The 14451-nt window shown below is 43.8% G+C and overlaps 1 protein-coding gene across 1 annotated transcript in view; it reads left to right on the top strand.

Moving 5' to 3' along the window:
* Window positions 1-85: 85 nt before the first annotated feature.
* tafa4b (TAFA chemokine like family member 4b) overlaps window positions 86-14451 on the top strand; it is a 43223-nt gene continuing 28857 nt past the window's right edge. The window contains exons 1-3 of the mRNA XM_085159365.1: window positions 86-896; window positions 12738-12900; window positions 13805-13920. Of these exons, the coding sequence (XP_085015491.1) occupies window positions 12890-12900; window positions 13805-13920 (127 nt within the window). The 5' untranslated portion in view covers window positions 86-896; window positions 12738-12889. The remainder of the gene's footprint in view (window positions 897-12737; window positions 12901-13804; window positions 13921-14451) is intronic.

The raw sequence follows: 14451 nt of genomic DNA, 5'->3' as shown, positions 1-14451 counted from the left end.
GGAAAGAATTATCTAAAATCCTTTTAGATCGACATCTCTGATTTCTCATTCGAATATGATTTGCAACTTGTGCCATATAGCTTATGTCCTGAAGAAATTTCAGGACTTAATATAACCTCAGCGTTTAAAAATTCTGCAAATCAAAACTAAGATGGAACACCTTAAGATTAACTAATGGCAATCCAAAACCCCCCAAAACCAAACCAAACCAAAAAAACAACCCACTGACGTGTGTCTCATCTCTCCTTGGACCTATACGTACGGTCCAGGCTACTTGTAAACTACATGACATCAGTGAGGAAGAAGGGGTGTACTAGGGAGCTGGTGAACTGGGCGGGCGCTGTTGCACGTGTTCTGAATGGGGAAGACGGGCTCGCATCGCATTTCTCAGGTCCAATCGATCCCTGCTCGGGAGGAGCGACGGGAGAGCAACTATCACTCCTATATCACTATACCATCACTCTCATCAGCATCTCCCCGGCGACTATAACGCCTCTGTGTGACAGACTCACATAAGGAGATGAACTTGTGCGGAGTGTCATCAACCCGGTGTTGCTTTGGGGGAATTACGCACTTCTGATGACTTTCTCCTCAGTCTGGTTCTGAGATGGGACTCAACGAGATCATGGCAAGTTGGAGCACGTCCCTATTACGCGAGCCCTGTCTTCTAGCCCGGTTTCGGAGGGTTGGCTCTGCGGAGTGGCAGCATATCTCCTCACTCATTCTTTAGCGTGTTTGTGCGCGGGTACCCGGACGGAAGACTTACTAGGATTTCCCTGTTTGGTGGGAAAACAAAACGCCTTGGAGTTGAAACAGAAAGTGGCAAAGCTCTACTATCGCCTCACCTGGACTCTGTACAGCTACCAATGATCATGCCATCGCGATTATAGATTTGGGTAAGATGTTTTAGTCCCTTCTCTTTAGATTAAATTAGTATAATTCACGTTTAAGTTCTCTTTGTCTCCTTCATAACGCGCGGTCTGTAGGCTTAAAGGCTTAAAGCGTAAAGGCTAGGGTCGGAGGAGGACTTTGTATGTGGAACATTTTTCTTTGTCGAGCAGGGAGAGAAGAGGTGGCGACTGACTGGCAAACTGAAAGCAACTTTGCTGCTGTTTGGCTCAGAGCGCAGCGGACACGCTTTGCTGGGGAACGATGTGTTATTAACAGCGTAATTTTCAAAGAAAACCTCGCCGATCTCCTGATCACTCATCTCTCCTCATTTTCATAGCTTTGCGTAAAAGAATGGAACACACGACGAGCCCGTTCAAACGGCCGTCCGTCCTGTGATAATGTGCAGCGCGTGCCGTTAGAAAGATCGCGGAAAAAGGAGGTGAGATTGATGCAGTGTTTCATCACTGTGAGGTTAAATAAGCGATCGGTTCCGCTTAGCACCTATTGAGTGCTCCGCCAGGCTGATCCGCTGACCAGACTCTTTTTGCTCGCCTTCTAATCTCTTTGCATGGATTGAGATCGGCTGGGAATAGCGGGGCGCGCGCAGCTCAGACGTACAAGAGAGAAATGAAGTGCCGCCGGGTTCTCCAAGCAGATTGCGCACGGAGCCAAGGAGGTGTGTTGCAGAACCTAATGGCCACACTCTATTGGGCGTACACGCACAGAAGCGTCTCTCTCTCTCTCTTCTCTCCCTTTCTCTGTGTGTGTCTTTGTCTAGTGCACACACACACACACACACACACACACACACACACACACACACACACACACACACACACACACACACACACACGCACACACACACACAGCCCGAGTGGGGAAAATTACTCGGTGCATGTTAATGGGCGCAGTAATGAGACCCAACCCCTATTGTGTTGTAATTGTTAGTCATCCTTGTCTCCACCCTCCCTCTCCCTTCCCTTCCCATCCCATCCCCTCCACCCTCCCTCCCTCTCCCTCTCCCTCCCTTCGCTTGTATCCCTGCCCGTCCTGTGGCACGGCTCTGCAATTTGTACTGTATTGTGTAATTATTTCCCCATTGTTTTGAGCGCGCCGGTAGTGGCATTCCACAGAAAGCGGTGTCATTAGTGTGACAGGGCCGACAGGCGAGGGAGAGGGGAGCCCGGTGGAGGGGATCGGTCCGGAGACTTAATTCTCATTGACAGTCACATTAACACAGGAGCAGCACTCTTAATCCTGTGGAGATTACTCTCTCCAACCTGACTCCCTGTCACCCACCCGTCCTCCAGGGGCTCACTCACTCACACGCTGTGACAAACACCTGTAAGAGGGTGGCACTCTGATATCTGTGCGTCTGTCTGCAGTGGATGGCTTCTCCTCTGTCTTTGTCAACCTTTTCCACCCTTCACCCCCTCTGCCTCTCTTCCTCCGCAGCCCCCCTCCAGATCCACGCACATACACAGTTTTCACACACACACAATTTTATCATCCATACCCTTCCCTTTTTCTCCGACCTTCCTCTTGTAGCAGGTCCCAGTGATGGGACAGCAGGTATCCTCTGAAGACTATTCTGCTCTACATGTCTCAACAACCTCCTATCTACTTACCCCCACAGAGAGCTGATTGGGATGACTGGATGGGAATGAGGTGGGGAGGGATGGATTGTGTGCATTTGTGATTGTGCATGAGGACACAGCCAAGCAGAGAGGCCACGACAGCGAGGTGGAGGAAAGGGAGCGCAGGGGAGGCGAGAGAAATGAGCTGGAGAGACAGAAATGATGATGCAAGGGAAAGATGTGTATGTGCGAAAGGAAGAAACAGAAAGCCTATATGTGAAATGACGTGTGTCTGTAATAGCAGGAACTCTGCACAATGGCATCTTGTAAATCTGTGTACTTGTTTATGCGTGACGGAGGGGGGAACACTGCATATTTGAGATGATGATGATGATGATAATCTGTGCATGTGTGTAAAAGGTGTTGTGGGTGATATGTGAATAAGCAAGAATTAGACATGTAGGACTGATGAGGTGACAGCAGCGTGACGGATTGGAGCTCACCTCCACATGTACGCACACACGCACACACACACACGCACACACACACACACACACACACACACACACACACACACACACACACACACACACACACACACACGCACACACACACACACACACACACTGGCATAAACAGATTTCTGTGATAAGTGGATTCTTCCTGACTAAGAGGAGGAGGAGGACGAGGAGTGGTAGAAAAAAAAAGACTAGAGAGGCATGTCACTTTCCATGTCACCGGGAGAGGGATAGGGGAAACGACCCTCATTTGTAAATGACAATGTCCTGGACAGCTTTTCATTTCAGGAAGCTTCTGGGGATATTGAGTCAGAAAGCATGAATAGACGTCATGTAATAGCACTGGAAAATAATGCCGTCACTCATCGTCATGAAACCAGGCTCAGTGAAAGCCAGCTCTAAGAGGACTATTGTGTCTTCTCAAAATATGAGATCCATGACTTTAATGGAGGAAGGAGCGACATTAGATCAATAAGTAAGAGTGTGGTATGCATCTCACTTTTGTTTCAACCACAAAACCACAAGTGGACAGAAGTCATGACCTGTGGTGAAAAAAGAAAAAAGTTCAGCTGGTGCATACAGGCCAGGGGGATAACATTTGATACATCATTAACTGTGAAAGGTGGCTTAGAGTAGAATGATATCCAGAGTGTATCTATCGGTTAATGAACGATACATCAATTCAATTCAATTCAATTCAATTCAATTCAATTCAATTCAATTCAATTCAATTCAATTCAATTCAATTCAATTCAATTCAATTCAATTCAATTCAGTATGTATAGTACCAAATCACAACCTCAAGGCACTTCATATTGTAAGGTAAAGACTCAACAACAATACAGAGAAAACCCGGGCAATCAAACAAATCCCTTTGAATTAGCACTTGGTGACAGTGGGAAGGAAAAACTCCCTTTTAACAGAAAGAAACCTCCAGGAGCCATGCATCACATGCTTCACTGTACTTTCTAATAAAAATGACCTCAAACAAACATTTTATCAGATCATGAAAGCATTTTAAAGCATCTCATGTTTTAACGTTTTCTTTCACACAGCAATCGTTTTCTCATAGTAGGCTCCAGCTGGTCCCGGCAGTAAAGATCTCTTGTTGGAGGGCCACAGTTGTTCTTTACCTTTCATCCTGTCCTTTGTCAGACAGTCAATCAGTTGAAGACAACAAGGCCTTGGTTTTTCTGTGTGGTGTGGGTCTTGCTTAGACTGGCAGCTCACACCGCCACATGAAAACTCCTGCTGTCCAGCTCAAGAGAAATGGTGAAAGACATAGCAGTGTATTTCAAACTTCTCACTTGTCTTGAAAATAGTAATTTGACTAGGAGTTATTGGATTATTGTCCACTTTGTGTCAGGAGCCTTTAAAGAATCTGTCATGTACTACTGAGGGGTTATTTTTTTAAAACAGCTGTTTTGCTAGTATATTTTGGAGTAATTCATTTATGTTTTAATTTGAGTCACTTCCAATTGGAAGAGAGTTTTGAGAATGTCGTCATCCCTTTGCAAACACTGAAAATAACTCCACCTTACAGCCCTCAAGGTGATATTCTCTGTAGCTCCGACTCACTTTGACCATGACAAATCTCCCTAAGTGATAGTAATGATTGTAATTGAACAGGCACAGTTGCAACCCACAGTGCTCTATCTATCACCTTGGATGCAATATGCTGCTTCCACTTGTGTGTGTGTGTGCTTGGATTTTTTTGTGTCCATCTGTGTGTGTCTCTTTGAGAGACTGCGTGTCCCTGTTCGCGGCCCCTCTGGCAGCTGGCAGATGTGCTGTTAACTGTGAGCGACAGTGTGAGTGTGTTTGTGGGATTATGAAAAGCTCCCACTGTGCTGTGCTGCCCGGGTCCACTGTAAAGCCGCTGCGAAGAAGCCGTGTGGCGACGGCAGAGCCTGGGGCAGTCATCACAGCAGCCCTCAAACAACGCAACAGCTCGTGAGGGGGAAAGAGCGTTTCACCCCTGCGGGATTGGAGCTTTAAAAGGGAGAAGTTGTGAAGAAGAGGAAGGGATAGAAAAAAAACTACCCCCACAGAGTTGAAAGAGAGGAAGTGAGAGAGACGGCCTAATGCGGGAGCTGAATGGGATGCTGAAACTGAATGAGTGTATAAGAGTTCAACAGGGAGGAGCATGATAATCACGAGATGGTCAGAGGAATGTGTGTCTGTGTGTAGGGAGTAATGGGAGAGAGAGAGTAAATACCCCAAATTAATTCAACTTAACCGTAATTTGCTGTAAATCATGCATGAAGTGGAATTGTGCAAGCGTGCTATCTGTTGCCCATATTCCCCTGTATTGAACAATATATTATTTTTCCATCAGATCTGGGGACCATCTAAAAAACACAGCACCATGGGTTCATTTAAAAATGTGTTTCCTCAAATGCATTTTGTGGACTCGGAGACAACAACTAACCCACGCACAAGGACACTAATACATTTGTGCAATCTAAAATCCTCCTGAAGGGTTATGTGTGGTGCGAGCTTCCACATGGAATCACAGGCACTGGTGTAATTGCATTAAAAATTGCCTTTGTTGGTAGATCTGTCCCTGATATCTGTGTATGATCCTCACATAGAATTGCTTTGTAAGAGTGTGTGAGGAGGTTAAAGGCCCCGTCTGTCTCAGGGGAGCACAGTGATATGGTGTCATGCCCCGAAGACTCACAGACAAATTAATTCACTTATTGACACTGCTGACACGTCTCAGTGACTTTGTAAAATGAACAATTGATCCCCCCCCCCCCCCCCCCCACACACACACACACACCTCTCTCATACTCTCGGCCTCTCTCTGTTTTCTCTGACTTCTTTTTCTCCTTTCATTCCTTCCACTCTGCTATTTCCACTGTCTACAACTCTTTTATCTTTTTATCTGTAAGCTCCTTCCTTCCCCCTGCTTTCACCCCTTTCTCTTTCCTACACGCACCAACCTCTCTTTTTTAATTTGACTGGCCAATTGACAGCCATGGCACGTATGGTAATTAATATAATTACACACAAGCTGGTCATTAACAGGAGTGGGGACTGAAATAATCAAGATGTCACTTGTCTGCATATCTGAGTTTCAGTGGGGATGTGCTCAGACAGCAAGAGAGTGAGAAATAACGTGTGCGTTTGCACGAGTGTGAGGGTGAAGAAGGGGAAAGGGAATGTGCTCCTTTACCTGTGTGTGTGTGTTTGTGTGGGCATTTAATTAAAACAATTGTGTGAACGAATCTAGCAGCCCAGAGAGTGTTCAGAGAGTGTTTGTCCAGTGCTTTTTTCTGGGTCAAAGCAGTACGCACAACTAGAGGCCAAAAGCTCAAAGAAAATCAAAGCCAGCTTCACATCAAGGCTGTTTATTTTCCATTAATCATAATTTGGGCACAAAACAAAATGAATGGCTGCTGCTCTCGGGGGACTCTCTGTCAGGGCCCGGGTCTCCTTTTGTTTGGCTCCAGGCCACCGTTCAATACCAGCAGCCACAGAAGAAGGGTCCAGTCAGAGTTAGCAATACACTGCAGCATGCACACTCTGCTCTTGACTCTTTCATTTTCTTATTCTTTGCACAGAAAGGTGAAGGGATCAGTCGCTTTTTTACTACACTAGGTCATGCTGTGTCCTTCCTGCCTCACTGTGGTTAACCAGTTTTCTTCTTCATATAAGGCTTCTTCTATGGCTTGGGGAAAACAAGAAGAACTGGAAAATAACATATACTTACAATGAAAGCGTAAAGAAAGAAAAGAGAAAGCAGACAAGGAAATATGTACACAAGACAAAAAAGTTGCTTTCCACGTCATGCTAAAACCATGCAGACACACTGAGTGCACGATTACTAATTTGGCACTGAAAAAACCGAGACCGTGAAAAGCTACTTCATATTTGTTTCTGTGCACGACACGGTGAGTAAAATGTGAAAGCCTGCTATGCAATCATTCTAGCAGGAAGGCAGATCAGTTGCGGAAATGGAGAACTTACTGAGCAAGCGGAGCAGTACATAAAGATTGCGCTCCACCCCCCTAAATCACAGTCTCTGCTTGTTTTTCTTCTTCTTCTTTATCACAAAACCAAGCTATGGCAAGAAGAAAAGAGGAGTAACAACAAGAGAGAAGCATCAATACTGCAGATACCTAGTTTGTCTCTAGTGGAAAGGGGGGAAGAAAAGCTGCCAAAATGGGTGTGGGTGTGTACAATCATCAAAAAGTGTCTCCTATTCTTTCCTCCTTTCCATCCATCTTCCACCGCTAAGGGACACTGACTTTTAATGGCCTTTTATTGCTTTATTAGGGTGCGGCAGATTTACTGCTGGACCGTGCCTCTGTCTGTCAGCAGCTCTGAGGAGGATTTCTCTGATCTATGTTGGCTCAAGCTGGCTGTCTAGGTTTTAAATGACAAACTGAGGAAACCAGGGAGTGGGCCTTGGCCACAGACTTGTTGTATTAGTGAGCTAATGTTTATTAGCCTGTTAGTGCTTACGCTTTATCCCCTTTTATAAAACAACTAACAACGTACCCCCTCTCCCTGCCGCCCAATTCAGTGGAAGAGGATGCTAAAACACTTTAATGACACTTGTTAGCAATGTGGGAACATGACAGGTACATTTAGCAACCTTAGAAGTGCTTCTGCTGAGTTAATCTAACTGTACAACAGGTGTGATCTGCATAGATGGGTGTATCAGTAAAACGGCATGTTTGTGAATGGGCGACATGTGTACACCAGCTTATGAGCAGCATCCTGACTCCCAGGAGTGGCTGGTTGCCTGCTGCAGCACATGAAACGTATAGTGGGACTCTGATCATTTCTGGCTTTTATCTATGGAAGTGAAGGAGTGGAAAACAGCGAGAGAGAGGAAGTAAGATAAGTGCTGAAAAGAAGGGGATGTAGAAGTTGGCAGACAGAGAATGAGAGCGGAGCCAAAGAGCAACCTTGGAAAACACCAAAGAATAGAGACACAAAAATAGATTCATTCTCTAGCTTGCTGCACATACCGCTCTAAATACACGTATATTTCTTGGCTGCCGGATTCTGAGACGATAGCTTGTGCAACAAGGTGGGATTTAGACTTAAGTGCAGGCCGATCAATTGAGTCATAATGGTACCTCAGTGCCAAGGCCATTCTCTGAACTCTGCAGTCGATACCAGTGCCAGGACTCAGAACTCAGACTCAGACTGTTGCTCTCCTCTCTCTCCGTCTCCTCACCTGGCCATTTCAGCAAATGTGGGGTCTTCCATTTAATTGCTTGCTGATTTATTGGAGGAAGAAATACAGTGGAGGAGGTGTGATGTTGCGGGTGGATGACAGTAAACAGATTCAGTGTTGCTCTGTATCTTTCAGGTGCCTTCTGACCCCCCCACCATAAAATATTTATAAGAATCATGTGCTATGACGTAGTATTAATCCTCAGCTGCTGTGTACCTCATACAGAGACCTAGTGCAGATTTTATTATGCAGCTATGCACACTGTCATACTGATTCTACCAAAGACTATACTTAAACGCCCGTTCATAATATGTTAACAGTACAAAACAAAGTAAAACAAAGTAATTTAGGATTTTAGGCATCAACTAAAAATTCTGTAGACGCTGTTGTTAATGTGAGAACAAAACATGCCTCAGTTCTGAAGATTTTCTGAAGGGTGGCTTGGATTTTATGTGTGCCCTTCATGTGTCTGACTCACATGCGTAATGTCTGACATTTTAAGATGTCTTCTTCATTATGAGTTGAAGCAGAGAGATTGTTGGGGTGTCATTAGAATTTGCAGTTGGGTATTGAGAAAAGCAGAGATGCTTATCTGCACACTGAGGAGAGAAACGAAAAGGCACGAATGCACACACACACACAAACATAGTCACACATGCACGGAGGCAAGAATCTTTTGGCGAGCAAGGGTGCGGAGGAACAAACAAGAAGCAGGAAGAAAGTGAGCTGGGCAAAGGAGGACAGACAAATGCAAAAGGCTGTGCCATATGAATGCATACCGCAGTGTTAATTTAAGTTTGTACATTGTGCCTCACTGTGTGTAATAAAGTGCATTTGTGTGTGGGCACACACCAGCTCTATCTGCCCAGCGACCCAGAGGAAATGGCAAGGAGCACCATGTCGTATTGGTTTTAGAGCTGAAAGCAGACAAATATATAGAAGCAGAACATTAAACATCCTAACTGAATGATAATACTGTGCATATCGGCAGAAATCTGAAACGCTTCACATAAGATTCCACTGGGCTTTGTGCTTTTGCCCGTTTCATTTTCAATATCTTTCCGCCTTAGGGAGATGCACTTTGTTTTACACTGATATGCTTTTTGTCTGCTTGGTCTTTGTCTGGGCAGAGAAAATCAGCATACTGAGATGCTGGTGTGATGCTTGTGTGGTCTACAATCTTATTGTGTTGTTTTTTGTGTGTGTTCACATTTATTGGAGTTCACCCAGAGACTACGTTCATGTATCTGGTAGCTCTACTTTTCTGTTTTCTTTGAATTTTGTATTCTATTTAAATAGTTTTAAATTCCAAATAAACCACTAAAATCCAATACTGAAAACTAATCTTGCCTAAGTAAAAAGAGTCTCATGAAATTGAACATATTCCACAAAAAAAAAAAGAAGAAAAAATAGTTTTTTTTGTTAGATTCTGTTCAAGGTCCTTGTATTATCTATTTGCTGAAGAAACAGTACACAAAACTCCTGCTAAATATGCAAGAATTGCAAGCATTATTTCTGAAAAGAATCACAAAGAAATTAAAACAAGACAAATAATATACTGTTTTTAATATACTGATCACGAGGATCTGTCCATACATTATTTGGCTTGCAGTGATGTATGTTCAAGTTATTCATGTAGCTAATCAAATAAACATGCACGTGTAATATAAATGTATATTTTATAAATATATTTAAAACCCATAAGACCCATTCAGATCTTACACAGTTAAAAAAATGCATATTTATTTGTAATATTGATTGCACAGGGACAAAATGTTTATGATCTGACAGCAGTAAATATCTAGCATTTAAAATAAAGCCGCCATTGGCCCAATACAGCCAACATAACAATCTAACTGTAACACAAACAGTCAAACCTAAAGGATTATCATTGCCTCTCGCCGTGTAGTGTTGGGCAGACGAGCAGCATCTTCAGTCTTGGGGTCGTGTCAGAGGAAAAGCCTTGGGATCATAAAAAATTTAATGTGCAGTTCATAATGTGAGTCTATGCTCATTTAATTTTTATGTTAATTTCATACTGCTTATTTTGATTGTGTTACTTTATGTGTTAGTGAAATATGCTCAGCAGCAAGAACGCTCAGCTGTTGTTAGTTGCTGAGAATTCCTTCGTCCAAACCACCATGTTTAATGGATCGCCATCATCTTTTTGGTGGCTGGCGAGGCAAACATCAGCCTGTCAGTCAGTCTGATGGCTAAACTATCTCATCAATAATCTGAAGCAGACTTCAACAGATACAAATCTCCTTCTTGTTTCTCATTCATTTTTAAAAGACATTATTTAATATTACAGAAAATTTCCCAAAGCCTATGAACACTGGTACATACAAAGCAAGAGACACTGAGGCTACCAAATAATGATATGGCGCCTGTTTTTTGCAGTTCTGCCAAGCCGCGACTTCCTGTGCTGCCCTGACAAATGATATAATCTGTGAGTGACAAACAGCACGGTGTCACGGTAAACCCTTCCTGCGGGAAGTGTCTTAGCCTTTTATTTCTGATGCACAGCAAACATCTTTCCTGATGAGGTCAGAGACTGTATGTGGTATAATACATGCAAGTATAATTTTGCAAGTTCACGGGTGCATGTTCGTGATTGTGCACGCGTGCGTGCAGAGCACGGGCAGATGATGCTGTTCGGATGCAGGGCACACAGGATGTATTTGTGGCAGAGGTAGGATCGTCTCATTGCATGACAATAAGCCGGCGTGTCAGTCCTGTGTGTGTTTTGTGCAAGAAGTGACACAACCCAGGCCTCAAGACCTTGCAGGCGCCTGGTGAGGGAGGATGTGGAAGGGATGATACAGAAGCAGCGATTGTTTTAGAAAGAGTGAGGCTTGATGTTCTTAGATAAACTTGAGGATGTCGTTGCACTTCCAGCACTGTTTGCTAAAGTGTGCATGTCCTTCCTGCCAAACACAACGAGCCTTCACGGTGATGATGACCAGCTGAGCCCCACGCACACGTCATCTTGCTTTAACATAATGTCACCAGAGACTATAGATAATAGATCTAGATATACAGTGTATATAAGGTACATTTATTACACAGTTAAAAGGCTACAATCTGTGATCTGTGTGAGACACAATAAAGGTGACAGTATTGCTGTTACTGATGGCATATTTCACTGAGTCCCAGTGGGCTGCATCTGGAGACCACACACACACACACAAAAACACACAAACACACACACACACACACACACACACACACACATAAACACACATTCATACATATACACATGCACAACTGTGCTCTCTTAATGAGTGTTTCAGAGAACAAAGCTGATAAAAATGCATGCCATAACCCAGCCTTTAAAAAGGAATGGGAAATAGTCGTACAATCATGCAGTGTGCCTGATCCCTCCACACAGCGCACACAATTTGGATACTGTACTAGAAAAAAACAACAACCCAAAGACACACACATACATATACATAGACAGGAATATAGATACTGTGATACAAATATAAATTGAAAACACACAAACACACAAACTGTTTGTGTGTATCTGCCCTCTTCTCTCTAACCCATGCTGCTGCTGCTTTCGATGATAATTCAATAATAATAACTCATTCACATGATCTTTTGCTCGCTTTCACTGCCCAGCTACTTTCTCACTCTTGCCAAAGCAACCTCCTGTTTTCCTGAGATTCGTGCAATTTGCTGTTTGCTTCTTTCCCACTAGGGGGCAGTGGTACTACATAGATGGCTGCAGGTGTGGAGGGAGCTCCTATCTACTCGGGAAGTTTCTCAGCACGTTAGCGGACTGAGCTGCATATCAATGAGTTATGATGAATAATGAAGGTTCGAGGAGGGAGAGAACATTTTGTTATTAATGTGAATCTGTTGTCTTTCATTTAGATTGCAGAGTTTGTCCCTTTGTAAAGAGAGGTGTGTTGACACACTCTTATGGCGGGATGGTAATTTACTCAGTGTGTGGGTATGAGAGTGTGCAGACAGCAACATGCATCAGTAGCTGTCACTCAGCTGTAATTAGAAGGGTCTCTCGTGCTGTCCTTAGATAGGCTTTGAATTTACTTAGCAAACACTGTGTAAATGTGCTCTGTGTGTGTGTGTGTGTGTGTAGAGAGAGGGAGAGAGAAAAAGCCTGTGTTCATGGCTTGTTTGATCAACTGATTTGTTGCAAGCAAATGTTTTAGGCTGCTTTTTTTGGCATGCTTCTGTTAAACAGACCTATTTTCTACCCAGTTTAATTTTTAGTGTGTTACACACGCACGTTTTGAGTTTTTCGATTAGCGTATTTACGCACATGACAGAGTGTGAGGGTTTGTGAGGGAGAAGGGGAGAGACGTGTGATGTCTAGAGTGGGGATCACATTCAGCCTGGGGGTAGGTGAACCTATTGTAAACAATGGATCTGACAGAATCTGGGCCTTCACATCTCCACCCCCTGTGTGTGCGGGTGTATGCTTGTGTGTGTAAACCTTCATGCAAGGCCATCCGAGGCCACTGAGGAACTCCAGGGCAGCCTGGCCTCTCTGACTGAGCATGTCTTTGTACCTCCTTTCTCCAGAGTCTTCTTCTGTTTGAGGTGAGGAAAAGGTGGAAGCAGGAGGAAGAAGAAAAGGAGGAGGTGATTTGAGGTGGTGCGCGTGAATACAGCCATGGCCTGTAGGCGCTGTTCATAAAGAAGCCACACAGTGGAAGCGAGACCAAAGGAGACAGATGACCAACAGGTGAGATGGCGACCCGCATCACGTACTGGCAAGTGAAACACATCTCGTTCTGCAACTAATTACTGTTCTGTGGTTTTTGTTAACGAAGTCATTGTTTTAACAACAAAACAGAGTAATTATATGACTTGACAAGTTCCGACAATTCAAGGTAACATGGTGAGACGGTTTCATTTTTTTCCCTTAAATTAACTGATAAATAATTAATCAGTAGATTAGGTAAATGAATACTTTATTACTTTTACTTTATTTATTATACTTTAATGAACTTTATTTTTTCCAGCAAAAATGCCAAAGTTCACTTAATGTAGCAGCTCAGATGTGAAAACCTGCCTAAGTTAAAAGCTTATCTTTTAGATTTGGGTTGTTTACCACAAAAAACCAAACAAACAAGAAATTGAAACAATTCACCTTTGGCCTTTTTGGACATGTTTAACAGTATTAACCAACTAATCAAGAAGCAACAGCAGAAAAAAAGTCCAATCATTAACATTAACATTAACTGTTTCTGGGTTACACATGTTTCCTCTACTCTTGTAAAGTCAGCCCTTTTGTAATTTGCAGCTGCAAGAAGAAAATTTGAAAACTTTATACTAACAGGATGCTTTTAGCGCACAGGTCCTGCAGTTCCTATATCTAAGTCTTCCTATAGTATGTAGGAAGGACATTTTTTGCAGGCCTAGTCTGTTCTCAAGCTTCTCATTGCTTCCTTTGACCTTTGACAGTTACCTCTCACATTGTTTCTGCTTCTTGGAAAAAACAATATTTTTTGTGTGCTCTGCTGTTGCCTCCTGTTTTTTTTTCTCTTCTTGTTTTGGGTACAGGTTGTGACCTCTCACGATGACCTTTTCCTCCTCTTCTCTTCCATTTGTGCCTCTTTTTGCTCCATTCCCTCTCTCTCTCTAAGGATGAAACTGAGGGGGAGGTCAGCTTGGCCTTGGCAGGTGGCCTTCCTTGTTGCCTTGGTGATGCTCTATGTTGACCCAGTGTCTGCTGGCAACCGTAACCATCGGGGACCGACAGGTACACCAGGTCTCGATCCAAGCTCCCCTTCCAACACCAAGAGAGGTTAATTACACTGTCACTTCAGAGGTGTAACACATGTTCCCTGAGCCTGTCGCTGACTGAGCCATCCACGTCCTGGAGGAGGAGGACGAGCGGGCACAATTTGCTCCGTTTCCCAGCATGACAGAATGTAATCTAGACAAGACCTCGTTTTAGTCTTGGATGCAAATATGTCTCTATTTGAGTGATCCAGCCCGTACAGATACAAATGGCACTTAAGCTGTCAGGGGCTGTCAACACAAATAGATCAGTGTGGGTGAGATCTGATCTATTCAGAGTGCAGACATGCAGCAATTTGGGGCCAACACTGTGGTTCTCAAGAGGCCTGTTAGTGGTTTAGTGTTCGCAGTGCCATAAAACAGGGTGTATGCCTCACGTTGAAGAGACCCGTCGGCTCATGACTTCTAATCCTCAGGCTTATAATTGTCAATGCTCACATTAATATGCACAACTCTGCAGCCCCTGCTTAACTTATTCCTCAGAAGAAGA

Source organism: Neolamprologus multifasciatus, chromosome 5 (genome assembly GCF_963576455.1).
Source record: "Neolamprologus multifasciatus chromosome 5, fNeoMul1.2, whole genome shotgun sequence".
Classification (NCBI taxonomy): domain Eukaryota; kingdom Metazoa; phylum Chordata; class Actinopteri; order Cichliformes; family Cichlidae; genus Neolamprologus; species Neolamprologus multifasciatus.
The sequence above is the reverse complement of the archived record's forward strand: the minus strand, read 5'-3'. Positions and strand labels throughout refer to the sequence as shown.